This window comes from Lontra canadensis, unplaced genomic scaffold (genome assembly GCF_010015895.1).
Source record: "Lontra canadensis isolate GAN:19392208 unplaced genomic scaffold, GSC_riverotter_1.0 scaffold82, whole genome shotgun sequence".
In the NCBI taxonomy this organism is placed as follows: domain Eukaryota; kingdom Metazoa; phylum Chordata; class Mammalia; order Carnivora; family Mustelidae; genus Lontra; species Lontra canadensis.
In genome coordinates, this window is record NW_022631076.1 from 272,158 (window position 1) to 300,007 (window position 27,850).

The following is a 27,850-nucleotide window of genomic DNA, read 5'->3' on the forward strand; positions in this document are numbered from 1 at the left end:
TAAGCCTCTGCTTTCAGCTCAGGTCATGATCTCAGGGTCCTGGGATCGAGCCCTGCATCGGGCTCTCTGCTCAGCAGGGAGCCTGCTTCCCCCTCTCTCTGCCTGCCTGTCTGCCTACTTGTGATTTCTGTCTGTCAAATAAATAAATAAAATCTTTAAAAAAAAAAAAATGTGGCTCCGTGTGAAATTTCATCTGTGAGTGACGTAGAACACGTATCTGCTTGGAGATCTTCGGGACAGCCTGGAAGAACCGAAAGCAAATGGCATTTCCTCTCTGGCTTCCTTTCTTAGAGGGCAGGGTCTCACCCTCTCCAACCATTAACATGACTCCAAGTCCCTTGGAAAAAGATGTAGGAGGTCAGGGAGCCCACCGGGAACCCAGGCAGGTTCAATGGCAAGCAAAGATCACTCTGACTCTCTCTCCCAGGCACCTCGACAGGGCTGATCCTCCCCCATCAAGGGTGGCACTTGGACAGGTTCAAGGCCAAGGGGCGGTGGCGGGGATATGATGAGAGATGAAGGTGAGAAATGAAGGCAGGGAATGGAACTCACCAGCCATTTGCATCATTCTAGAGGCCATGTGAAGAATGGATTGTGTGTGTGGGGGGGGTGACAGGAGAGGCAGGGGCCAAGTAGGAAGGCTGTGGCTCTTCCCACGTTGACGTCTGTTGGTGATTGCAATGACAACAAAGCAGGGGGACCAATAAAGAGCATTGAGAAGTTGAATCAGTCTTGCTCTGTGTGTGTGTGTATGTGTCTCTCTCTCTCTCCTCGTTCTCCCTCATCTTCTTCTCCCCAGCTTGCCTCCCCTACCTCTCCTTGGTTTTCCTCTCCCGTCCCTCCTCATCCCTCGGCTGCAGACTAGATTCCAATAAACCTTGCTGTCCTTCTGCACTGACCTTCCGCGGGTGCCACATTTCCTTCGCCTCACACTTGCTCTCGGGGAAATTGCTCCAAAGACAGACTATTTACCTCGGAAACATCTAGAGCTGGCTAACTAAAGCCAAACTAAAACCAAACCAAAACAAAACTTGCCTTTCAATGAATCTGTTCATTGAATAAATAATGCTCAAAGACAGCTTTAAAAAAAAAAAGATTTGTTTATTGGAGAGAGAGAGAGGGCTCGCCAGAGCAGGAGTGGGAGGGGCAGAGGGAGAAGGAGAGAGAGATTGACAAGCAGATGCTCCGCGGACCGTGCAGCCCACCACGGGGCTCGATCTCACAACCCTGATATCGTGACCTGAGCTGACCTCGAAGAGCTGGATGCTTCACCTGCTGAGGCAACCAGGCAGCCCCAAAGACAGCTTTTAACAAGAGGAACTGCTCTATCAGAGGAAAGGAGACCCAAGACCAAAAAGCTAGGGGCTAACCTGCTCTCTAACCAGAGTTCCTGAATGTGCGCTAGAAGAGGAAGCTGCGTGCTATGAAAATACGTAAATGATACAAATCATCAGCGGTCCAGGACCTACGATCCTCAGAAAAGTTTAGCTCCTCTTGGAAGTCCCTGGGAGAATACTGAAGTTCTTGAAGCCGTCTTGAAGTTCACCGTCATACTCCATCCCGGCTGCTATGATCAGATATGACAGTCTGGGTGACTTATAAACAAAAAATGTTTTTTTCTCATCGTTTGGGAGACTGGAAGGCTGCGATCAGGGTGCCAGTATGTCTGGGTGAGGACCCTCTTCTGGGCTGTAGCATTCTCATTTTATCCTCACACCATGGAAGCGGCAAGGGAGCTCTGGGGGGGGGGGTCCCTTTAATAAGAGCACTCACCCCATTCACAGGGCTCCACTCTCATCACCTTATCACCTCCCAAAGACCCCACCTGACAACATCACCTTGAAGGTGAGAATTCAGCATATGAGCCTTGAGGGGACACAAACTCAGGACACAGCATCCACAGACCCCCAATACCATGGGAATATTTTAAAATCATGCTTGTCTTTTATCAGAACTGGCATGTGAGTGGTGATTGGTTTTATAGTAGAACATGTAAAATAGTCAACATTATTAAAGCTGTAAAATAATGGATAAAACTTAACTTCATTCTGTGCCTGCCTCTGCCCCATAACGGATGGAAGGCATGGGACGTATGGGGGTGCACATGGGCCTTGGGTTTATATACTTTGTTGTGACATAAAATATTGTGATTGTCAAGTTTGCCCACAGACTAGCTGCAGAACGGCCCACAAGACTTGCTTTCTTAGGAGATACCACCAACACAGATAAGGAAACCACCACACTAGCACTTCATCTTGACAGTCAACATTGCTCCGAGGGCCTTTGGTCCACATCCCAGTGGAGCGGCGTAACTACTAGAAGACTCTGCCACAGTCGTCAGATTCCTCATATCACAACACATCACATCACGTGACACCACACAACCCTGGTTCCTAGTATCCCCAGCAAAGCCCACCGCAGCACCCCAAATAACACCACATCCCACGAATGTGTGGGTTTGGGCCAGAGAGGGCCTGTGTTCGAGCATCCAGAAAGCCCTTTTCCTTCTAGGTAGGTAGGGTCTGTACCCTGTGGTGGACACAAAGGGTCTCCTTTCACCACAACAGAGAATCCAACCATTGTAAAGCACAAGGAGGGAACCTGTTCTAAACTCCCACAAATAGGGGTGCCTGGGTGGTTCAGTCAGTTAAGCATCTGCCTTCGGTTAGGGTCATGATCTCAGGATCCTGGGATCGAGGCCCTCGTTGGACTCTCCGTTCAGCAGGGAGTCTGCTTCCCCCTCTCCCTCTGTCCCACCAGCCCCCCTTTCATTTGCTCACGCTCTCTCAAGTAAATAAATGGAATCTTTAAAAAAAAAAAATGGACTTTCCAATTTTGCCTAGAAGTGCTCAGTCCTCAATTAGCTAGGAGCTCCTATAACAGAAGGAAACAGGAGTTCTTTTGAAAGAATATTGACGGGGCACCTAGGTGGCTCAGTCATTAAGCATCTACCTTTGGCTCCAGTCGTGATTCCAGGGTCCTGGGATGGAGCCCCTCATAGGGCTTCCTGCTTGGCGGGAAGCCTGCTTCTCCCTCTCCCACTCCCCCTGCTTGTGTTCCCTCTCTAGCTGTGTCTCTCTTTGTCAAATAATAAATAAAATCTTTAAAAAAAAAAGAATATTGACATAGCAAAGCTCCATCATTCAGAGTCCAAGTAGTCCAGCTCGTGAGTTACAGAAGCCCCCCAGTTTTGATCCTGACGCTAGAAATCTGGCCAAATCTTCTACAAACAGAACTGGCTGAGACAGGGAGAGGAGTGAGATTATAACTAACCGACTGTGGTTTGCAGCTTCTGATAACGGAGGATTAGCTCCCAGGGGATCCACCCGCCTGCAGATAACAACTTTAAACTCTTGACCAAATACAAAGAAACAATAGCCCAAAGGCACCAGACAGCCGCCAAAAGCAGGTCCACACTGGAGGGGAATTGAATCTACACTTGGGAAAAGGAAGAAGGGCCAGTGAATTTTCTTTTGTTTACCAGTTTCATCTAAGGGCAGACCCCAGCCAAGCCAAGTAAGACCGCTAAAACTCAGGAAACCTGCAGCCCTTTCGGCTTGCTCGAAGAACCGGGGTGACCCCAGGAGCCATAAAATGAAAGAGCAATTTCCAGAAGGGACAGAGCCCTGGGAGAATGGTCCTAATTCTGTGTATTAAGTCTGCTCCAGACACTGGCTAGTCCCTGATCTGTGTGTGCATCAGACAGACACCAAGCCTCCATCCACCCAGGGAAAAGAGTTGGGAGTTTCTATCTAGCCAAGTTTGCAGACTGCTAAACAAACCAACCAAAATACTCTTGGTAAAAACATAACACTTAGCAAATTAAGGAGAAGGGAGGAAACACTAAACACAGGAGCACCAATCAATGAAAAAGAAAGCAATTAATATATTTTAAGAAGCCCAAAAGTTAGTTCTTTAAGAGGAACAACAAAATTGGTATGTGCTTGGGGCGCCTGGGTGGCTCAGTGGGTTAAAGCCTCTGCCTTCGCCAGGTCATGATCTCAGGGTCCTGGGATCAAGCCTCGCCTCGCATCGCATCTCCTCTCCGGCGGGGAGCCTGCTTCCTCCTCTCTCTCTCTCTCTGCCTGCCTCTCTGCCTACTTGTGATCTCTGTCAAATAAATAAATAAAATCTTAAAAAAAAAATTGGTATGTGCTCGATAAATCAGTCCAAGAAAAGAAAAGAACATGAACTGGCAGTATCAAAAACCAAAACCAGCATTCCCTGCAGATTCTAGAGATGTTATTAACATCTCAGTAAGGAACATTACAGAGAACTTTATGCCAATGCATCTGACAACTTAGTTGTCTCAATTTGAACTTGACAAATGCTTTGGAAAAAAATAAACCTTACAAATCCTGATACGAGGGTAGAATAACTCCATGTTTATTGAAGAAATAGAAGTAATTCCCAAACTCTTATCCCCAAAGAATAAAATATAAATATATACTTATATATATCCAAAATTCCAATCTTTTGTTAGTTATAAATATATCTATAATTTACATGAATACAACCCAATGATAAAAATTTTTAAAAACAAATGCAAAAAGAAAGGGAAAAGTGTGAGCGGACACTTAACAAAGGGAGACGAAGAAGCAGCCAAGCATATGAAAAGGCGCTCAGTGTGATTGTCAGGGAAATGAACGTTCAAAAGAATCGCAAAAGTAAGTCAATCAGAGAAGGTAATTATCATACATCTTGCTGATATGTAGAATTTGAGAAACAAGACAGAGGATCATGGGGAAAGGGAGGGAAAAATGAAATAAGAGGAAACCAGAGAAGGAGACAAACCCTAAGAGACTCTTAATCTCAGGAAACAAACTGAGGGTTGCTGGAGGGGAGGAGGCGTGGAAGGGATGGGATGGACATTGGGGAGGGTGTGTGCTATGGTGAGTGCTGTGAATTGTTAAGACTGATGATTCACAGACCTGTTCCTCTGACACAAATAATACATTCTATGTTAATGAAAAAATTATATTAAAAAAATCACAAAATGACATCGTATCACAGACCCACTAGAATGTTTAACATTGTAAAAACTGACAAGGGTTGGGAAGGCTGTGGAGCAGTGGGACCCCTCCTGTGCTACTGGAGGGAGTGTGAAACGGTACCACCGGTTTGGCGAAATGTTCTGGCACTTTCATATGCAAGTAACGGACTAAACCACACTAGCCTCTGACCTGGCCACTGCATGCTTAGGGTTTGAAGGCACATGTCCTCAAAAAGATGAGTCCAAGAATGTTCCCAGCAGCTTTATTCGTAAGACCCAGGAAGTGGAAGCAATCCAGGTGTCCATCAACAGGGGAATGGATAAACAATGAAGGATGATTCATTCAATGAAATACTAAACAGTAAAAATGAATGCAGTGCAGAAAAACAGGGGAGACTCTCGAAAGCATCAAACTGAGTGAAAGGAGTCTGACCCAAAGTAGCCATATGATTCCATTTATAAGAAATTCTTGAATGGGGGCGGGGGGGGTCCTGGGTGGTTCAGTTGGTTAAAAGTCTGCCTTTGGCTCAGGTCATGATCCTGGACTGCTGGGATTAAGGGCCCTCCCCCTCACCCCAGGGCTCCCTGCTCAGTGGGGAGTCTGCTTGTCCCTTTCCTTCTGCCTCTTCCCCCCTTGCTTGTGCTCTCTCTCTCTCTCTCTCTCAAATAAATAAAAACCTTTAAAAAAAAAAAAAGACATCATGCATTACTATCATCTCAGAAAATTCATGCATGCCCTTCCTGGCTAGTGCATCACACCGTTCCCCTCAAGCAAATGCAGTTCTGGTATTTTTCACTATAGACTGGTTTACCTGTTCAAGAATTTCTTTTCTTTTTTCTTTTTTTAAGATTTTATTTATTGGGGCACCTGGGTGGCTCAGTAGGTTAAGCCTCTGCCTTCGGCTCAGGTCATGATCTCAGGGTCCTGGAATCGAGCCCCACATCAGGCGCTCTGCTCAGCAGAGAGCCTGCTTCCCCCTCTCTCTCTGCCTGCCTCTCTGCCTACTTGTGATCTCTCTCTCTCTGTCAAATAAATAAATAACATATTTTTAAAAAATATGTTATTTATTTATTTATTTGAGAGAGAGGGAGAGAGAGCACGAGCCAAGCCGGGGGAGGGGCAGAGAGAGAGGGGATAAGCAGAGTCCCCCACTGAGCACGGAGCCTGATGCAAGGCTCAATCCCAGGACCCTGAGATCATGACCTGAGCTGAAGGCAGTCGCTTAACCGACTGAGCCACCCAGGTACCCCAAGATTTGCTTATTTATTTGAGAGAGAGAAAGCATGGGAGTGGGGGGAGGGGCAGAGGGAGAGGGAGACAGTCTTCAAGCAGACTCCCCGGTGAGCACAGAAGCCTATTCAGAACTCCATCCTATAACCCATGAGATCAGGACCTGAGCCAACACTAACAGTTGGAAGCTCAACTGACTGAGCCACCCAGACACCCCCAACTGTCACCATTTTTAAGAGTACAGTTCTGTGACATGAAGTCCATTCATGTAGAACAACGATTACCACCTCCCATCTCTGGAACCTTTCCATCTTCCGCAGCTGAAGCTCTGAATCCATGAATGAAACAGGACCTTCCCATTCTCTCCTCGCCCCCTACCCTAGCCTGACAACCAGCTTTCTACTTTCAGTCTCTGTGCATTTGACAACTCTAGGGACCTCGTAAGATTGGATCACACAATATGCCTCCTTTCATGACTGGCTTATTTCACGCAGCAGAATGTCCTCAGTTTTCTCCCATGCTGCAGCATGTGTCTGAATTTGCTTTCCTTTTTAAGGCAGAGTAATATTCTACTGTATGTATAGACCACATTTTGTTTATCCATTCATCTGTCTATGGACACAGGTTGATTCTACTTTTTGGCTACCTGAGCGCTCCTACATTCCACCTTTTTTCAATGAGATTGGATGCATTTCCACCTAGAAACAGAATTTCTAGATTGCTCTTAGATTTCTGTCTGCATTAGAAATAGTGGTTTGCGGAACTACAAAAATGATGCTTGGAGAATGCAATAAAATTTAGGGTCATACAAATTAAATTCAGATCTAGAAATCTAGGATTTCCTTTTTTTTCCCTTAAAAAAAAAAACCTTTTATTATGGAAAATTTTCAAACCTAACCAAAAGTAGCACTGCAAGTTTAGCAAATGAACTTGTATCCAAGTTCAGCTTCCTCAAAATGCTGCTCTCCTGGGAGAACTATGTGTTGTCAACCCCACCTATATACTAACGACATCACTCTTAGATGGTGTCTAAGTCCTAGAGCTAGAGAAAAATAGCATAAATGCACAAAGTGATGCTTGCTGGTTTTCTCGAGTCATTTCAGAAAACTCTGAAGATTTCCAAGTTGTATTTCTTTAAAGCTGATTCCTTTTGACTCACAATGCATGCACCCTCCGTGTAAGTGCGGTAAGCTGACATCTGAATGAAGACACTTCTGGGGGAACATCTTGAAAACGCTATTGAAAGCATCTGGTGGTTAAAAGGGGCTAATTAGATTGGCCGAGGGGGGGATATATGAGATCAGCATTTTTAGGGCTTAAGGGGTCAAAGGAGAAAGTACAATAAAAATGGACAAACAAATGTCTATGAAATTGCAGCCAGCTGTAAAAGTAAGCTACGGCTTATGGTGCAGAGGGGAGTTACAGGACCCCCTTCGGATAAAGAATGGCATTTCTCAGACGGTGCACCCTACCAAGAGAGGAGCCGGCTGGGGTGGGCTCTGAGTGTGGTGGCTGGGGCATTGCACGAGGGCTGACTCCTCATTCGATGACCGATGAACGCTCACATCAAAGACCAGCGAGGAAACCCCAGAAAGCGCTGATGCTGACAAGACTGGAAGGGCCTGAACTGACTTTTGAAAGTGATCAAATGGTTTCTGTCGACTTCGTCGGAAGGAAAGCCAAGCGGCTTGACATTTTCCAAACACCTGGGAAATAACTAATATTTAGAAAAACTTCTGATGACTGATGATAAGGATGTGAAAAAACATGTACTTGTGATAATAACACTGTGAAATCAGACAAGTTTCTTAACCTGTTTCCTCATCTATAAAATACCGTTCCTTGCTGTTTTTCATTAAATCAGCCACCGCTGTGGATAGCACATGTTCTCGATGCTAGGAATCCAATAGACAAGGTCCCTATTCTCACACAGCTTAGAGTCTAAGGTGGGGAGACAGGTAACAAACAATTACACAAACAATAAATAAGATTGCTTTGGAGAGCGGAAGGTGCTATGAGAAAAATAAGATGACGAGAAGGGTTATGTGGACATTTGGAATTGGGGAGGAGGCAGTATTTCAGGCAGTGAGACTAGTCAGTGCAAGTGTCCTGAGGCGGAAAGGGGGTTGGAGGATTTCAACAAGAGAAAAAGACCAGTGTGGCTGTAGCTCTGTGAGCAAGTTGGAGTAGATAGGAGGATGGCCAGAAGTGTTTAATGAGGCCACGTAAGTGGGGAAGAGGTAAGTTTTGACCCCACAGGGTGCTGGGAAAATGAAATGAGAATTGACTCCTTTAAAAAAGAAGAGAGGAGGAGACTGCTGGAGGTGGCCCAGCTCTGAGAGGGGGGTGGGTCAAGGCTGCAGCAGAATGGACATCCTCGGATTTATCTTCTTAGCATTCTAAAGAGGATTGATGGGCTTCAAGTCCATCATCCCCTTGAGATAAATGTCTCTTGTGCTTCCCTTAGACACTCTGAATTCAATTAGTTTAATTAGAAAACAAGTAAAGAGGAATTATCTTAATATAGCTTTGCTCCTAACAACGCAAAAAAAAAGGGGGGGGGCTCATTTCTTTGGCAGAAATCCAAGTTTCCCTCTTTTATTTATATATTCTGAGATAATGATGCAAATGTTCCATTTTATTGGCAAAAGAGGTGGACATCTCTTATCTAATAGATCACATTTTAGCTTTCATAATAATAATTTCTTATTTCTTCAACTCTTTAACGAAGTAAGAACATTGGTATGCTAGTGAATATTTTTAGACGGCTAAAAATATTGAGGGGTAGGGGAAGAGAAGAGGGAAAATGCTCTGATTTTCAGTATTTGCCAGTATCGGTGACTATGATTTGTTTCAAGTCACTAATGTGGCATCGGTGAACTCAGAACTGGGAAGGGATACTCACCATCAGCTCTCATAAGCCACTACGAGCTGATTCCAGCACACTGATTGTTTGCCCAAATGCCCCGCAAATCTATTGCCAAGGGAATTTTTCCTGTTATGTAGAAGCTACTTGGATTGGCATCAGCTGCAAAAGCAAGCTCAGGACCAAGGCCAAGGTAATTGGGTTGGTAAATGATTGGGGAGTAGTACGAAGAGTAACTTCATTGTGTTTGTTCAATAAATGTATTCCTCCATGATTCGTGCACACATTTACTCTAACTACAAGCCTTCCAAGTGTAGGACCCCCTGAGAGCTCAGCATGGCAGTGGTAAAGCCACAGTAGCCTGTGGAAGAGTCAGGAAGTCCAGAGACTGGCCCCTGGTCCAAGCCTTGCCACAGCCATCCTGTCTCATCGTTGGGCAAATCACTCCCTCTCTCTGGACTCCAATTTCCCAGATTCCCACATCCCTGAAGGACAGATGGGGGCTAGTGGTGGGAGAGCAGACAAGATAATAACCAAGTTTTCCCTTCTAAGTCTTAAACATATGATCCTCTGAAATACCAGAAAACTACATCAGAGGCTAGTTTTAAGTGATGGTATCCCTAAAAATATTGTAATGGGGAAACAACAAGAATGCCAAAGGAGGACAGACTTATTGCCAATTAATGGATAATCTTCAGAGAGCTGTGGTCTCTGTTCTTCCACAAAAGGAAATCTTTCAAGAAGCGTATTGCCACTGGGGAAACTCAGCAGCTCCCAAATGCCCTTGGTTTCATTTGAGGATTAGGTAAAATGTCTGTTTCCATCTGCCCATCTGAGAGGCTCTTGGTTCAGCCAGAAATGCCTATAGGATGCCCTTCTTTTCACTGGTTGGTGTGTTTTAGCCACAGTTATGTGATGAGGTGAATAATAATTCACTGCAGTATACTTTCATCAACACTGACTCCAATTTATTTTGAAAATACTAGAAAACATTCAGGTTGCCATATGGAATGGTAACTGATGTATAGGAAATGTGTTTAGTACTCGTGCCAATTTGATGAAAGTGGTCAACGATATTCATTCTTCGTTGTCTCCTTGTAAAACTGGGTGTTCTGATAAGTATCTCTAAGGACATGTTCCTGGGGCGCCTGGGTGGCTCCGTGGGTTAAGCCTCTGCCTTTGGCTCAGGTCATGATCTCAGGGTCCTGGGATCGAGCTCTGCATCGGGCTCTCCGCTCAGTGGCGAGTCTGTTTCTCCTTCTGCCTCTGTGATCCCTCTCCCTCTGTAATTGCTTTTGCTCTCTCTAAAATAAATAAAACTTAACAAGGAAAAAAAAAAAAGAACAGGTTCCTGACTTTCTTTCTGCTGGGCTTCCAGTAGGAAAATACTTCACTGATTTAGGATGGTAGTGAGAAACGAACAAGCACTGTGTGTCTTATCTCTGGACTCCGTGTGTCCGAATTAAAGAGAGTTTAGCGATTGTTTTTTTTTTTGTTTTGTTTTGTCATGTGGGAAGGACAATATGGAACAACAATTGGAGTGGGGCGGGGTGGGAGGGGGAGATTTGGAGGAGAAAGGGCATTGGGTCAGGCTAACACGAAGAAAATGAAATCGAAATGTAGCTAGCAGTTATGGGCGGCTGTAGTGTAAAGGGGCTCTTTTGTCTTGGGTGGATGTGGGAGGTCCCATTTCTGGACGCATTCTAGGTGGACTGCTTCCCCCAGAGCACTCTTGTGGGAAATGGGCATTTGTAGAACAAGTTCCCTGTGCACTGGGTGAGCACGGGACATGTTCATGACACGCTAATGGCATTTGACTGTAGCCTCTGGTCATTTCACCGTGAAGCCGTGTTTGAGGTTTTGGCAAAAAATGTTTATTTAAGGGCCTATATGATATCACTTCACAAAGTGTTTTTGTTTTTTTTTTAACAATTGTCAGCAGCTTGTATATTGCGCCCACGATGTGACATGCAATGTACAGTATAGTATATGGGAGAATTCATAGCATCAAAGACAGACAAAATAAATGACACAGGGCTGATGCTTAAAATATACTGGGTGGTTCGGTAAAGCCCCGCCCCACTCCAGTCGTCGTTCCATATTGTCCTTCCCACATGATACGGAACCTCCCACTCTGAAGACACCCCCCCCCACCCAAGCCCTGAAAACCCCCACTCTCCTCACTTCTGGAAATGTTTCTCTGAGCCATGCCAAGTTTAAAGGAGCTTCAGCTGTGTCTAGGTTCAGCCCGCATGTGGGGGCCGGGAGGAGGGATTTTTCTTTGATCTGCCTAATGAATTAATGAATTAAACAGAGGTGGAGTTCAGAAGGCAGGCTCCTTACTTTTTCCAAAGTTGGGCTGATTATGAGCTGGAGTAACTGGTGGAAAAATGCAGCTTCAGGCTAGAATTAGGGACATGGCCGAGTCCATTCATCTTCCCTAATCGAGTTCTTGGGAAATACACATGTAGATTAGCCCCTAACAATGACCCCCGGCTGATTGCTTGGAGTACCCTCCACCGTGCCCACAATGGCACTGACTAGCTCTTTATGTCGCGCACAAAGGAAGCCCCAACCTCCCCTTGTCCTGCTTTGCCCTGTTTCCCCCCAAAGTCCCTCGCCAGTGGCTGTTGAAGTCTTTTTTGCTTTTCTTTCAAGACTCTGAAATAAACAGTAAATAAAAGCTAACCTCACCTGGACCTATTAGGGAGAGCTGGGCAGTCCCAGAGGGAATTAACTTTGGAAAACAAGGCTCTAAGCCCCTTAGCATGTGGGCAGAAGCTTAAGAAAACACTGCCAATCTTTGTTGAGCAGGGATGATAGCGATCAATTTAATATTGGGGAAGTTTACATGAAAAGCGTCCTTGGTCGTAGGGGAAACAGCAAACACCTGTCAGCCGCTGGCAGCCAGAGACATTAGCACCTGAACCACCAGGTCTACGAAACTGGCATTTGGACATTGTGGGGTTGCCACCAGACCCTTTGCAAGGACAGGGTCTTCAACAGCCTAGAAAGCCCAAGGGCCCCAGGGACAGCCTTTGCCTGGACTGTGATGGGAACTTCCCAAGGATTTGTTCAGTGGTCCCAGACATCGGTACCCCACAGGCTGCTGTTCTGGGCTCTGACTTCATTACTGGGGGAAGCAAAGCCGCCATTACCTCAGCCTCTCAGATGCGGCGCCCAGTCTCCGGGAAGGATTAAGGATGGACTGCAGGCTAAGATGTGCCTCTTTTCTTTTCAAAAGCATCGCACTCACAACATTTATTACAAATGACCTATAGGCAGAAAACGCTGGACAAAGAGTCCCGTGGTCTGAGTTCTAGTCCTGACCCCTGTGCTGACAAGCTGCCTCACCATGAGCCTCAGTGTCCTCTTCTGTAAAATGGGGACAACTGGATTTGTCCTGCTCCCCTTACACGGCTGTGAGGATCCTCTGAAGGGAAGATTGTGAAAGGATTCTGAAAGCTGTAAGGTGCATACTGTTTATCATTAACGTAGCTTTTTCTTAAAATAAAACTCAACTTCTGGGGCACCTGGGTGGCTCAGTCAGTTAAGCATCTGACTCGTGATCATGCCTCAGGTCCTGATCTCATGACCCTAATCAGGGTCATGGGATTCAGCCTCCAACCAGCTCCTCGCTCAGCAAGGAATCTGCTTGATTTCCCTCTCTCCTTCTGCCCCTCCTGCACATACTCCCTCACACAAATAAAAATAAATAAGTCTTTAAAATGAAATACAACTTTTCACTTGAACGGACAGCTCAATTTCTATCTACTGCAGACTCACCTGCTTGCTATTTTAATTTACCTTATTCTAGGTCTACTAAAAATGGGAGGGATTTGTGTAACGACCATTCCCATATGCCTGCCACAGAGAATTAATCATTCCACAATCCTCAATGTGGTCACATGTCCTTTTGAGTGCCCTTCTAACATCAATTTAAAGGTGAGGACTGGGGGCTCCTGGCTGGCTCAGTCAGAAGAGCACACAGCTCTTAATCTCATGAGGTTGTGAGTTCCAGCCCCACCTTGGGTATAGAGATTACTTAAATAAATAAACTTTCAAAAATAAAATAAAAGTGAGGGTTGAAAGATACATGTTTTTCTCTTGTTTCTTCCTTTGTCTTGTCTCCCAGGCTGGACATTAAACTTCTCAAGACCAGCGCCCAGCCTTTCTTTTCTTCTGTGGGGCTGGCATTCCACCACCCCCCGCACCCCCCCCCACCGCCCCGTGAGTGCGGGACCCTCAGAAGGGAGGCAGTAAACCTTTGGCTGAATGCAAGGAGAAAGAAACTAATGGGGTTGGGGAGAGACATCCCTGTGTGGAGATCAAAGCTCCAACTGCAGAGCACATTTTCAGAATCTCTATAGTTTGTATCCGGATGAGATCATGAGAGGTGAACTAAACTTATCGTGGGAATCATTTCACGACACAGGTAAGCCAAGTCATTCTACTGTACACCTTGAACTCACCCAGCACTGTATGTCAGTTATATGGCAATAACAGTGGGGAAAAGGAAAGGAATCTCTAGGTCCTTAGACCTTTAGAAAAGCATTTATGTTCACATTTCCTGCTAATAGTTTAGAAGGGGGACGGGGGCGGAGGGGGGTGGGTTCGGGTCCAGGATCAGACTTGAGCAGTGTCAGCCTTCACAGCGCGGATCACAGCACTGGCGGACTGGGGGGAAATCACTCGCGGACGGTAACCATCATTCCACCTGGCCTGAGACTCTCATTCTGCCCCAAGGAAGCCTCGTGGGGCTGCCAAAGTGGAAAGAAATGCAGGCAGATTACGCCTAGAATCCCCCCCCACCCCGAGAATGCGAGGAATCACCCCAGACGAAGGCCCTTCCCTTCTGCCTGAGGCTGGAACATCTCCTGGGTCTGGAGAGTATTTGGTGGGGAGAGGGGTCCCGCGGAAGTCTACGGGAGTGAGGGGCCCCGGGCAGGTCTGTCTGTCCCCCCACCCCCCGGCCTGAGCCCGGGAGCAGGTCCCTCTCTGGGCCTCCCAGCCTCCTGCTGGGCTGTCGGGCACTCGAGGTCACAGGCGCGCAGGCACAGATGGCCCCATCGCCTCCTGGGGTGAGCCTGCCCGCGCGCGAATCCGAGGGGACAGGAAGGAGCAGTTAAACATACGTAGACAAACAAAATAAACGCGAAGTCCGAGGCTTCGGACTACGAAGCCGAAAGAGGAGGGCCCTTGGGGGTAGAAAGATGGAGAGAGAAGGGAAATTTTAAGCTGGGAAGAAGCGCGCGTGGCCCGACGTCCTACGCAGCAGAGCCTGGCAGCCGTCCGTCCCCCGCCCCCCGCCCCTTTCCAAAGGTCGCCCCCGGCGCTCAGCCCTGCGGAGGAAGTGAGCGCGAGGGCAGAGGCGACTCTGGGGTCTGGGAAATGAAGAGGGAGGTAAACCCAAGAAGGGAGGCAAGCCCCCGGGGTACTGGGGGAAGGTGAGACCGAGGGCGTCGGCCTCATTGAGGCCAGAAGCGGGCCCCAGAGCCGGATGCCCAGGCCTGTCAAACATCCCACAGCCGTTTCCCCCGGGACGTGCTTGGAGCGGATCGAGAGTTGGAAGGTGGAAAGTTCGGAACGCCGGCCCCGCCGGGAGTGGCCGCACAGGGAACCGGAGGGGAAGACCCGCCCCGCTGCCGGGGGAGGGGCCGAGGGAAGAGGCTGGGTCGTGGGCAGGAGGGGAGGAGCCGGGGCTCGCGGGCTTTAGCCCCCGGAGCCCCAGCTACCCGGAGTCCGAACTTCAGACTCCTGCAGAGACCCAGGCCGCGGCGGGCGGAGCGCTCTCCCACCTCCGGCGTGCGCGGCCCAGGCCCGCGTCACCCGCCAAGCTTGACCTTGGGTCGGGACCAAGCGGGTAGAACGGCGGTCCCCGGGAGGCACCGACTTAGGGTCTCTTCTCTGGGTCTCCAAAGCGGGCGGCGCTGCGAGAGCGCGGGCCGAGCCCTCCCGCCTCCTGGCGCTCCCCATGCACCTGCCGGCCTGCGCCCCCGCCATGGCCGACGGCAGCTTCTCGCTTGCCGGCCACCTGCTCCGCAGCCCGGGAGGAAGCACCTCCCGGCTGCACAGCATCGAGGCTATCCTGGGATTTACCAAGGACGACGCGATCCTCGGTTCCTTCTCTGCGGAGCCGGGCGCCCGGGGCGCGAAGGAGCGGGATAGGAGGCCGGGCGCGCGGGCCGCCTGCCCCAAGGCGCCCGGGGGAAGCGGCGAGCCCTCCCCGCAGCCTGCCCCCGCGCCTGCTCCAGAGTACGAAGGTGAGTGTGCACCCCTGGCTGCTGCAGGGCCCTGAGGGGTGTCCAAACGTAGGAGCTCTGCAAGACGAATAAGCCAGTGCCTTGACTTTTATTAAGGCATCTGGGCGCGGAGTTTGAGTTAGTGTGCAGAGCAGGAGACTCCAATTTGTGTTCAGAGAAACCTTAGGGGCCCCTACGGCCTTACCCCGACCTCCTGGCCCAGCGCCCAGGAGCAGCCAGCGTCCAGCTGCCGGCGCCCAAGGGTAGGCGGAGTGGGCCCAGAGATGACTCCCGGAGTGTCTCTGACCGTCTGGGGCCTCTTCGTCCCAGCCCCTCGACCTTACTGCCCCAAGGAGCCTGGAGAAGCACGGCCGAGCCAAGGGCTGCCCGTGGGTCCCGCCACCGGGGACGCGAAGCTGTCGGAGGAGGAGCAGCCCAAGAAGAAGCACCGGCGGAACCGCACGACCTTCACCACGTATCAGCTGCACGAGCTGGAACGCGCATTCGAGAAGTCTCACTACCCCGACGTGTACAGCCGCGAGGAGCTGGCGGGCAAAGTCAACCTACCCGAAGTCCGCGTCCAGGTAAAGCGCCCAGATCGGTCCCCGGGAGGGCCCCAGGCCCAGCCTGCAGCCAGTGCTCCCCCGAATCCCCGGGCGTCCACGCATTTACTGTGACACTGTTCCTATTGGTCTTCCTCGACTGGGCTCACCCAGAGCCTCAGACGAGCGTCGCCGATCTTGCGGGTGTCCCACCACCGCCCTTTGGACAGTCTGTTCCATTTTGTAGTAGGATCTCTCCTTTGGGGGGGGGTCTCCCTCTTTGAACCTAAAGAGAGCACTAGGGCATGGCTGTCGAGATGAAGGGCGACAGCTCATTACAAGCCCTGCCAAGGACTGGGGAGAGAGGCGGTGAGTGGAGAGGGGATGTAGGCAGCCTCCCGGATTGGGACCCCAAATGCCACCCTAGTCACTAACTACACTCACCCTGTCCAGATATGAAAACCCAGTCTTTTACAAGGGCTCTGGTGCCTGCAGTTGAAAGTTTTGGTGGATTTGTTTAAGAAACTGACTTTTGCTTCTTTGGTGCACATCCAGCCAAACTTCTCACTACTGCAGAGAGGACTTGACTTTTCTTTTCTTTCCTTTCCTTCCTTCCTTCCTTCTTTTCTTTCTTTTTTTTTTTTGTAAGAGGGTTTTCGCTTTAATTAAAGCTGAATTATCTTTAATCCCTGATCATTAAAATATTTGAAAGCCTTAAATATTTGCTAGTCATCTGTGAAAAATCTGGGAGGATTTCCAAATTAGGAAAGTTTACAGAGGCCTGAAAGGGAGTCATTGGGAACAAATTTCACTGCCTCTGAAAGGCAATGGGACTAAGGTGGGATTTTTGTGTGTGTCTAATGAATTAGATTTCCAGGAAGTGAAGATATTCCGATGTTTGGGGGCTTTTAGCCTTACCTTAAAGCTACAAGAGGACAAGCTTTTGCCTTTTGTCTCTTCTGCTTATTATATTAGGAGTTTAAAGTAATGAGTGAATGTCATGGTTTAAAAAAAAAATAATTCCCTAATGTAACTCAGGATTAACTTGCAAGGACAGTTCAATTTCTCTTAATTTGGAGCAGTAGAACTGCAATGGTTTCATTGAAGGTGTGGACATTTTAGTACCTGCTTTTTTCAGGGAGAGGCTGGGGTAGGGGGAAGAAAGGGACAGGAGTGAAGGATGAAGGAAAAGAGACAAAACCTCCCAGTGCCCCTACAGACCACAGACACAGCCAGCACGAAGCTACCTTCAAACTGGATGCCACCTCTGTCCTACCTTCCTTCCTCCCTCTTTATTTGTTCACAGATTTTGGCTCCTCCTCTAAGTTGTCAGCTTCTTGAGAACAGTGTCTGTGACTTCTCTGTGACCACAGGGCCAGCACAGTGCCCAGCATATGGCGGTTCTTAACACATGGCTATGATGTAATCAGACGGAGGGGGTGGTCTACCATGGGCCTCCAGCTGTGTGGAGGGAAACAGTACAGCCTCCTAAGAGCCGACTGTCCCAGTCTTCAGCTTTCTGCCTTTGAATACTGGGTGGAAGACTGTAGCCAATATTTTGGGGGCCAGAGTGGGACATGCAGGGAATTGGAGGAAGCAGTGGGATGGGAGCCCTCCCCAAGCTGTTGTTTCTCTTTTCTTTTTTATCACCAAATAACTAATGTTTCTGGGGAAATTAGGGCCTCTGGTATGGAGATGAATCTTTTGTGGGAAGGGGACAAAGGTACTTAACTTTTTTGTCCTTTCTCCCCCGCCCCCAAATCCTAGCCTTACATATACACTTGCCCTGCCCTGCCCAGGTGCTGGGTGGCTGTTCTCTCCCTGCTTCTAAGAGGTCCCCTCCCCCACTGACTCAAAACTGCCTTCTCCCTTCTAAGGTCTCAGCCATTCCTTTATTTCTTTCCATTAATATAACACTGAAGCCACCAGTTTGGCCAAAGTTCTTTCTAGCCCAGTTCTCTCTGTTATGTTTCCAGGGGTAGTAACTTGGTAGTCAAACCTTAATTACACCTTTTCTTGTGCTTTTACCCAATAAGTAATGGACGTTTTATCATTAAAAGATCAGACTTTGAGGGGCACCTAGGTGGCTCAGTGGGTTAAGCCTCTGCCTTCAGCTCAGATCATGATCTCAGGGTCCTGGGATCGAGCCCCGCATCGGGCTCTCTGCTCAGTGGGGAGACTGCCCCCCATCCTACCTGATTCTCTGCCAACTTGTGATCTCTCTCAAATAAATAAATTTTTAAAAATTTTTTAAAAAAAATTTTAAAAAAGAAAGAGATCAGACTTCACTCTTGGTGCAGACTTTCCATATGTAAAGAAAAAAAAGCAAAAAGAAAAATATAATTCATTGAACTCATCTTAGAATAATGTCATAATCGACCCCAAAAAGTCAACGTAAATATAATAAACTTGAACTATTGTAATCATTGAAAACCATTTTTAAGAAATATCAGAAATACTAAAGGGATAGCAATTAAAGAAGAATCGATATCTTATTGAAGCAGCAACTTAAAAAAGCTTGGGATAAAATAAACCCACTTTTTTCCTACTAGTTATCATAACCAGTAATTCCTGGAAATAGCTGTATTATAATACCCTGTGCTGCTAGTTAAGGTACTTAGAGTATTTGCTTATACCTATGTTTATAATAGAGACAAAATGTGGGTAAAGCTCAGGGAGTCCCGAGGCCTGGGTGGCTCAGGGTGCTTAAGCGCTCACTGCCTTTGGCTCAAGTCAGGATCCCAGTGTCCTTGGATCGAGCCCCCTGTCGGGCTCCCTGCTCAGCCCGGAGTCTGCTTCTCCCTCTCCCTCTGCCTGCCGCTCTCCCTGCGTGTGCTCTCTATGAAATAAATAATATTTTTATTTGTTAAAGATTATTTATTTATTTGATAGAGCAAGAGCGAGAGCACAAGGGGGAGCAGCAGAGGGAGAGGGAGAAGCAGGCTCCCCCATGAGCAAGGAACCCAATGCAGGACTAGATCCCAGCACGCTGGGATCATGACCTGAGCGGAAAGCAGACGTTTAACCCACTGAGCCACCCAGGCGCCCCATAAAGTATTTTTAAACATTTTAAAAAGAAAAGCACAAGAGAGTCTGAGCCAAACTCCCAGCCCTGAGCGCAGGGCCATACAGGGAGGAAGAAACGTCTAAACCGAAGTGCCCGGAGGGGCTGCCGAGCAGCAGGTCCCCGAAATTTGGTGAGATCTGCTTTCCAAAATCCTAGGCCCCATCCCCAAGGTTAACCTCCCTATTTTTTCTGAGCACCCACTCCGTGTCGGGAGTCGGAAACAGCCACAGCCACAGCTATGGGTGAGGTAACCAGGGACAGGGGTGGGACAAGGATGAGACAGAGACTCCGCGCGAACGGGAGGAGGGGAGAGGCAACGAGGAGAAAACGGGGTGTAAAGGAAAGAGAGCGTCGGGGTGGGGAGGTGGTGCGATAGAGTCCAGCCCCAGTTTTCTCTGGGGGTGACAGAGTCGTCCCCAGCCGGGCTGCCCCGGGGGAGCAGGGCGGGGGCGCGGCCCGAGCCTCCGCCGCCGCCGACGGCCGCTGTGCTGCCCTCCGCAGGTGTGGTTCCAGAACCGACGGGCCAAGTGGCGGCGGCAGGAGAAGCTCGAAGTGTCGTCCATGAAGCTGCAAGACTCGCCCCTCCTCTCCTTCAGCCGCTCCCCGCCGTCGGCAGCTCTGGCGCCCCTCGGGGCGAGCCCGGGCGGGGGCGGCGGGCCGGCGGGGGGCGCCCTGCCGCTCGAGTCCTGGCTGGGGTCGCCGCTGCCCGGCGGGGGCGCCACCGCGCTGCAGAGCCTGCCCGGCTTCGGGCCCCCCGCGCAGAGCCTGCCGGCCAGCTACACGCCGCCGCCGCCGCCGCCCTTCCTGAACTCCCCGCCGCTGGGCCCCGGCCTGCAGCCCCTCGGGCCGCCGCCGCCCGCCTACCCGTGCGCGCCCGGCTTCGGGGACAAGTTCCCGCTGGACGAGGCGGACCCGCGCAACAGCAGCATCGCGGCTCTGCGCCTCAAGGCCAAGGAGCACATCCAGGCCATCGGGAAGCCGTGGCAGGCCCTCTAGGGGCACCCGACACCGGATCGGGCCGGACGACCGTCCTGGGAACCGACCGCGACCCGCAGGCGCGCGCCCTTTCCCCTTGCGGTCCCCACACGGCCACCCTCCCGGGCCGCCTGAAGCTGCGGCCAGGCCTGGGTCTCCGACGCGCGTCTGCTCCTGGCTCGCCGGGGAGGACTGACCTTGCGGCCCGCCGAGGCCCTCTGGCCACCACCCCTCCACCCCCACGGACCCCCGGCCCTGCTGCTGGAGGGGGAGAGGCGGCCCGGCCCCTCGGGGTTAAGGAGACCCAACGCGCCTGACCTCGGCCGCTCCCGGACGGCGTGGCTACCCCGGAAAACGACAACTGGGAGGAAGGGGAGGCCGAGGAGTATAGTTTGAGGGACTGTTTGTATGCGTAGTTTGAAGTGTTGGGGAGGAGAATTAAAGACTGCCTTGTTTTTGTTTGACTCCGGTGAAGGGCGCCCAGGACTGCGGTGGCGGGAAGGAAGGCTGACGCGGGTACCCGAGGGGCTGCGGTGACGGATGGGGTGGGTCAGGGGAAGCAGATGACCGCGCAGGACCTGGGGCCCCCTCTTGCGTATCCTCCTGGGGCGGGGGGGGGGCGCTTTGCTGCTGCGCCCTCCACCCGAGCCCTCCTCCCCTGGCGCGTGCGGGAGCAGCGATCGTGTGGGGTTCGGGGTGTTTGGAGCCTAAGGCTCAGCTGCCTGAGCGTTCCCCGGCCCTCTACCCCCCAATAGCCAAGCTGCGGCTGCTGCTTAGAAGGATCGACCCCAACAGAAAACGTCTATCCCACCTTCCCCAGGGGGAGAGCTGAAAGTCCGGAACGCCTGGGGGCCCCGCCTCCCTGTTTGCTGCCCACCACTGCCCAAGGGCCCTCTCGGATCACTGTCCAGGTCGCGGGCTCGGTGCCAGCCCCTGCTACCAAGGACTGGTGACATTAGTCCTCCAAAGACTCGGGCAGAGCGACTTTTCCTCTTCTGATCCCCACGCCTCTCTCCCGCTTCCCCAACTCGCTCCTTAAACCCCCAACCCCGCGGTTCTGTTCAATGCCCGTTAGATTAGCTGCCGTGCTTGCGGACAGTGTCCTGGAGCGCTCTGCGTCGCGACCCCGGCGGGCACATCCTTGCGGGCGCGTCCTGGACAATATGGGCTATTTTTTGACGCCGGCTCTGGGGCGGGAGGGAATCCGCGGGCTTCCGAAGCTCCCGCAGCACTCGGGGAGTCACCCGTGAAGCAAAGCCCGGAACTCCCAGCCTGAGCAGCCGCGGTGTCCGCAGCGGGTCCTGGAAGCTGGGCAGACCCTGGAATAACCCAGATTCCCGCCGCGCAGGTCCTCTGGCCTCGTTGCTTTGAGTGCGCTGGAAAAGACGCTGCCAGGAGCCTTAGCATCATCCCCCCCACACACCCCACTGTTCTGTCGTCCCTTAGCGTGTTAGTGAGTCACCCCTTTCCTTGTCTAAATGAACCCTATGTCCCTGGGAGGTGGAAAAGATTCAGTGAGGTCAACAGAAAGGGCTTTGACTGAACCACCAAGGACCCCACACCGGGCAGTACATACTGTGATGCCCCCTCTCCGATCCCACGGTATCCCAGTCCTGCTCTTGGGTTCCCAAAACGTACTTGGGTAAAGGATGACGATCCTGAGGCTGGGGTAGAGGAAGTGTCATCACAGAATTCGGGCCTTGCCATGAGGGTCCTGAGAGGTTATCCTATAATCAGGGGTGAGTACCCCTAGCCCCTCAACATGGTGCCCTACATATAGCAGACTGGTCAGTAAGGATTAACTGGATGTGTTATTACCTTCAAGAGGTAGGAAGTAATACCTGTACTTTCCTTCACTAGGATGTTCGTTGGAAAATGGATGTATTGGCCAAGTGATCCCAGCTGTTGGCATGGGTCAAAAAAAAAAAATAGATAAACAGGATGAATGTGTAAGTGAATTTCTTTCAGTTTGGACTAACCTCTTTCACCCATCCTTTCATTCTTTAACGCCCTCCTTTTACTAGGAACGATTTATCCAGTGAACTCCAAGTTCACTGGTGAGTACTTGCTCTGCCTTCCCTCTCCTTTCTGCAGTCCTGGGCACCTGTGACCTTGCCCAGCCCCCCACCAGCATCTTCTTCTCTTCCATTCCCGTGACTACTCATTTTGCCTCCTTATGCCATTTTTCTTCCTATGATTGGTTGCCTGCAGGTTTCAAACCATCACTTCTTTCTCCTCTTTTACTACTTAGTCTGAGAATGAATCTTCTAAACCATCTCTTTAGACACCAACAGAGTGAATCATACCTGGATTTCAGGGACAAATCTTTGGAAAATGATCAAAATACTAACAACTAATGATCTCTGAGAGCTTATTATGTGCCATCACTCTTCCGAGCAGCTTACGTCTACTGATTCATTTAAGCCTCACAAGGACCATGCCAGGAAGACAAGATCAGCCTCATTTTATAAATGAGGAAAGTGAGGCACAGGGAAGTTGCCTTAAATAAGCTTTGACCAGAAGCTCTGGCCAGCATAGTGCGATGTTCCAGAAACACTTGCTGAAGAAGCGCTCCTATTCCAACTCCCAGCAACTACTCTTTAGACCACATTGGGAATTGAGATCCTGAGGGGTGGGTGGAAGGGTCTTTCCTGGGCTCCCATCAGCCCCAGAGCCCCCCCTTCCCTCACTCCTAGGGGCTACCTGAAGAGCAGTTCTGAGAGCCCCAGGAGTTAACTCAGGCTGGAGGTGAGAGTGACTTGTGCTGAAGGACCTTAAAGCCCCAGAGGACCCTGAAACACTTGGGGCTGCTGCCCAAGCTCACGGCTGCAGAAAGCCGTTGGCAGAGGCGCGCGCTTCCGAAGCTAGATTGTGCCGGCTGTGATTTGGGGCGGGTACAAATTTTTCAGGGACTCCGGGGGAGTCTCCCCCGTAAGCCTGCATCACTTGAAAAATGGTTCTTGAGTGTTCCATAATGAGACTGAGGGCTTGGCTCAGGCGACGCTTCCAGCGTCCACTGAAGGGGAACAAGAACCGGTTGGGAGTTGTTCTACAGGGTTCGGGGAAGAAAGACACTGTTGTCCAAGCACAGCTCCCTAGGACGCCTGGGGGCCGCTGATTCAGGTTGACTGGACTCAGTCAGTCTAAGAGGGAGGCCTCGGGAGCCTCCGCCCCAGAAGACGACATACGCTCTGACCTGCCACGGGAGGAAAGCAGGTAGGTCTGTAACCGAATCGCTCCGTTTGGGCTCCCGGGTGCGCGGCTTGGAGCGGTGCAGGGCAGGGCTCCAGGCCTGGGGGGGCGGGGCGGGAAAGGACGCCTCGGATTGGGCCACTCCGAGAGGGGCGGAGTCGGGCGCGGCTGGGGACCTCGGGTGCACGCCGGCAGATGCTCGCTGTCCAGTGCCCAGAGGAGACCAAGGACTAATCCAGAGATCCTGGAGGCGAGGAGCCATGCCACCCCGGCCACGGCCCCAACGTCGGGGGCGTTTCAGTTTTCGCGTTTTCCCCATTTTGGAAGAGTCTCTTGCCCACGGGAGTGTCGTGATCACTCTGCGCGCCACGCTCGGATTTATGGTGGCGATTTTTCTCTCCCACAGGGACGCTGGGGACTGAGGGCCCCGCCTCTCCCGGTCACCCGTTTCTGGAGCCCCCGCAGGACCCTCCTTGCTCCGTGTCCTGGGGCCCCACGCTGTGGCCCCAGGCCCGTCCAGTATATTCACCCGGACTGGGTGTCCAGTTCTTGAAACCAGTTCTGCGTGTCTGAGCTACCCCCTCTGCCACCCAGGAGGTTGACTGGGACTGGTGTGGGTGACACATGGAGGACTGGGAGAGACTCCTTGGGAGGGGCAGGCTTTGACTAGAGGTCAGCAACTGGCCTAGGGTGGCCACTATGTTTTTACTTATTTTAAACAGAGAGTCCCTGTTTGGGAGATGGAAAATGTCAAGCCAGGGGAGACAATCCCTGCCTGTCCCCCATTCCCGTTGTCAGTTAATTCAGAATCCAGAGAGCGGAGACAGGGAATCCTCATTCTCTCCTCTCTCAGCCAAGTTCATTGGTTAATTGAAAGTCTTTGCTAGGGGATTCTTGGAGCGGGGGCAGCCCAGGACTCCGCTGCGCTGCCGGGGACGCGTCAGCCCCGCAGGCGGTTTATGGTGAGGACTGGAGGAGCGCAGACTCAGCTGCCCCAGCGACGTTGACATTTGAAGTCGTGCCTCCCAGTTCTGCCACCTTCCCACATCCTCCCCAGCCCCCCAGCCCCCCAGCCCCCCAGCCTCACCGCGGGCCCTTCTCTGTCTCCATCCAAGTTCTCCTTTTCTCCCACAGAACCTTACTACACGATTACAACTGAAGCCTCCAGCAGGCTAAGCAGGAAAAGATTTCTGGGGAAGATAAAATTAATGAAAAAGTTGGCCCTTCCTCTCGGCAAAGCCAGCGCGAGCTCCGCACCAGCCCTCGGGACTCCGCTCGGGTCCTAACTCGCCTGAGAAAGGGGCGGCCCTGCGGCTCCCCGCGGGTGCGCTGAACCCGTCGAGGCGGACGGTGTGCTTTGTGGCCAATGTCGTCCCCTTAATTGGGAACTGGCTCTAATAATCGGGCCTCAGCTTGTTAACTGTACAATAGTGGGGAGAGTTAATGACTCATTAGTGATTAATTCTTTAACTGTGCCTTAATTGCTCACTGTAAACCCCCTTTCCTAAAACGGGATTAAATCGTCTAGATCTTGGCCACGTCTCTCACAGCCCTGGAAGACGCTTGAGGAATGCCACGTTCCACCCAACTTCGGGCAGGTAGGCTTCTTAAAAGCCAGGGCAGCGGCGACCCCCCAGCCTGGAAGTGGGGAGATCTGTAGGGCAGCTGAGCTATGCCATTGCCTGGTCCTGACCTTCAACAGTCCCACCCACCCCTCAACACACACAGCAAAGCTGGATCCTCAAGATCTCCCCCCGCCTCATGACCCCAGGAAAGACACCCAAAAGGTAACACCCTATTTTCCAAGCAGCTTTCCTCTGCTCTGTATTTAACATGGGTGTGTGTTCACAGTAGATTCTGAATGAGTTGTAAAGTCACCTGTGGAAATTCTTTCCAGGGCTGACCGTAGCTGAGTTCTATATATACTCTGTCCATTTGTACTTTAAAAAAATTAGCCCTTTGTGGTTTTTTCCACCTTCTTAATTTTCCTGCAACCTTTATCTGTTCTGGAAATTTCTAAGGCATTGTGGATTTGTGATGATAAACAACTATTTCCACCCTCAAGGTGCATGGCCTAAATAGAGGAAATGGGCCATTTCTATATATGTTTTCAAATACCTACCGGTTTTCTCCACTTGGTGTTCCACAGGCCACCCAAAACAGATACGCTCAAAACAAAACTTACTCATCTTTACTCCGAGGCTTTGTATAAACCTCCTTAAAACTCCTCCCTCTTTCTTCATTCAGAGCCACCCAGTGGGTAAAAAGAATCATTCTTGGAGCCCAGACAAGTTATTTTCCATTTCCTTTCTGCCACTTACTTCTCTCCCCCATAGAGCTTCCAGATCTTAGCTGCCCAGAGCAAAGACACCTCCCAAGCTCCCTTTCAACTAGAGATGATTAAATAATCTCCTAATGTCATAGATGGGCAAGCCCTTCTAGGAAGCTAAATTCTAACAAGTCCCCAGCTCGCTCTGCTCTTGTCCCTTCCCTGCCACCCACTGTCTGCGAGGCGGGTGTGATGTTGGTGGCGGAGCACCCATCTGGGACTGTGTTATGAAGCCATGTGTTGAGAATGAGTAGCAGGATCAAAGGGACCGCATGTGATAAGTCCCTGACACGGGAGAACCATACTGGCTCCCGATTGCTATCTGGGCTCTGTTTTAAATCTGTCTGTTGTCGCTGTCAGCCAAACCCAGGCCCAATTCAGTCATTCCTTTCAACACCTATATGCAGTTCATCACTTAGCCGCATTGCTTTCACTTCAGAACACCTCTCAATTCACCTGTCCTTGATTTTCTCTGCCAGTTCTCTAGTTCGGGAGATCTTTATGATCTCTCCCCCGTGCTGCCTGGCTTCCCATGGCGTGCAGACCTTCTCACATGGTGCTTACCACATATGTTCCTGCCTTATGGTTGTTTCTTCATTGATTCATTTACAACCATGTATTGAGTTCTCTCTCTCTTTCTTTGTCTCTTTCCAGCTATAAAGATATGGCCTCCATGTGGATCTGCTTGTTACTCGATCCTCAATCTATCCTTCACACTCTAGCAAGAATTAGCTACCTCAAGCAGTTCCTCTGCTTAAAACAATTCTTTGTGGCTCATGGGACCATAGCCAAGCTCCTGGTGAATATGGCATCTGAGGCTCTTTTGAACCTGACTCGACCCAGCTTCCTAGGCTTGTCTCTGGCATTCTTCCTCTTTCCTTACCTTCCTCTTTCTCTCTTTCTTTCCTCGCCCTCTGTTCAATGGACACCAGCATACTCTGCATCTCACTGGTCCACCATGCGCTTTTTTGCTTGGTGGGTTTGAGCATAAATGTTCCTTCTGCCTAGAAAGATTTCCCACCATCCTGGTCCTGGCAAACTCCTTCAGGACCTGGCCCAGGTGCCACCATCGCTCTGTGCAGCTGGCCAGTATTCCTGTAGCAGTCAATTCCTTGCCCCCGCCGCTGACACCACTTACCCAACCCCCAAGAGCATTTCACTATTGTCCACTTGAGGGTTACTCCAGTGCGTAACCCACAGGGTTGTCTGTGGTCCCCGGTGAAACTGTAGGATCCTTTCAGGCAACTGTCTGACCCTTCTTAGCATATTCAGTGTCTGACCCCATGGAAGCACCCAGTAACTGATGAACAATAACTAACACAAGGGGTATGCGATTCCCGGAGAAAGCACCATATTCTATAACAGCTTACAACAAAGAAACCTGCCTTAGCCTGTGAAGTCATGGAAGTCACCCTGAGGAAGTGACACTCATGAGCCATGAAGGGAAAATGGGAGAGAACAGAGAAGAGTTGAGGGAAAGGAGAGGTCGCCAAGCCTGCAAAGGAAGAGGGAGCAGGGCTTGTCCGAGGCTCCCGGACTCTCCTGGGCTGGCAGGAGCCAAAGGACAACTTAAAGAAATAGAGTCTGTGTGTAGCTACAAACAATCAGGAGCTAGGCTCGGCAGCCAAGCAAGACGTGTAAGGAGGAGAAGTCTCCAGCCTGGGAAGGGTGTTCTGGTGCTGGGCAGCCAAAAATTAACTAGTGTCGCTACAGGTGGTGACGTAATCATTTCTCGTAGATCATCCTGCCTGTTGTATGGAGAAGAGCTTGGAAGGAGGTAAGAGAGGGTTCTAGAAGACCAGTTCGAAAGCTATCGCAGTAACAGAGGGGAAATGGAAGCTTGGCCTCATGTAGTGATGAGGTGGCCAGGTTTGAGGTTGAATGAGGAGATTTTGGGGGGTGCACCTTTCCTGGAAGGACTGCAATGCCAGGTCAGTACATGGAGCAGACGGAGCAAGGTCATTGTCTACCTCCCTGCTCCCAAAATCCATTTAATATATTGTCTTTGGATACAGGACATATCAGATATTAAACTGATAGAAACAGATACTACACTTGATCTTAGCCAAAAGACTGAGAAACAACTTTTCTTTTTTTATGTTCAGTTTTGATCAAATGAGTTTGAAGATATTGAGTAGACAATTCCAAGTACGGGTTTGGAGCTCAGGAAAAGGATCCAAGCTGTGTGATCAGTGTACAGAAGATAATACAAGCCATGGGCATAGAGGAGGTTGCCTCGGGGGAGGGAAAGGAGGGAGAAGAGGGTGTCTAATGTCAGAACCTTGAGAAACACCAGCATTTACTGCACTTTCCCTGAGCTTTCCCACCCCTATGGCTTTACCCAAGCTCTGGAATGTCTTTTGCCACAGAAAACGCCTTAAGATGAAGGAGAATACAACATACCCAGACTTCT

The 27,850-nt window shown here is 50.4% G+C and overlaps 1 protein-coding gene and 1 non-coding gene across 2 annotated transcripts; one reads left to right on the plus strand and one right to left on the minus strand.

The window, feature by feature from the left end:
• The first annotated feature begins 15,064 nt into the window (after nucleotides 1–15,064).
• Nucleotides 15,065–19,937, plus strand: RAX (retina and anterior neural fold homeobox). The gene is made up of 3 exons (XM_032882563.1): nucleotides 15,065–15,353; nucleotides 15,663–15,916; nucleotides 19,443–19,937. The coding sequence occupies exons 1-3, from the start codon at nucleotides 15,065–15,067 to the stop codon at nucleotides 19,935–19,937; spliced, it is 1,038 nt and encodes a 345-aa protein (XP_032738454.1).
• Nucleotides 19,938–27,331: 7,394 nt separating this feature from the next.
• On the minus strand, nucleotides 27,332–27,522 carry LOC116882278. The gene has a single exon (XR_004385613.1). It is a non-coding gene; the product is annotated as a U2 spliceosomal RNA (small nuclear RNA).
• Nucleotides 27,523–27,850: the final 328 nt, after the last annotated feature.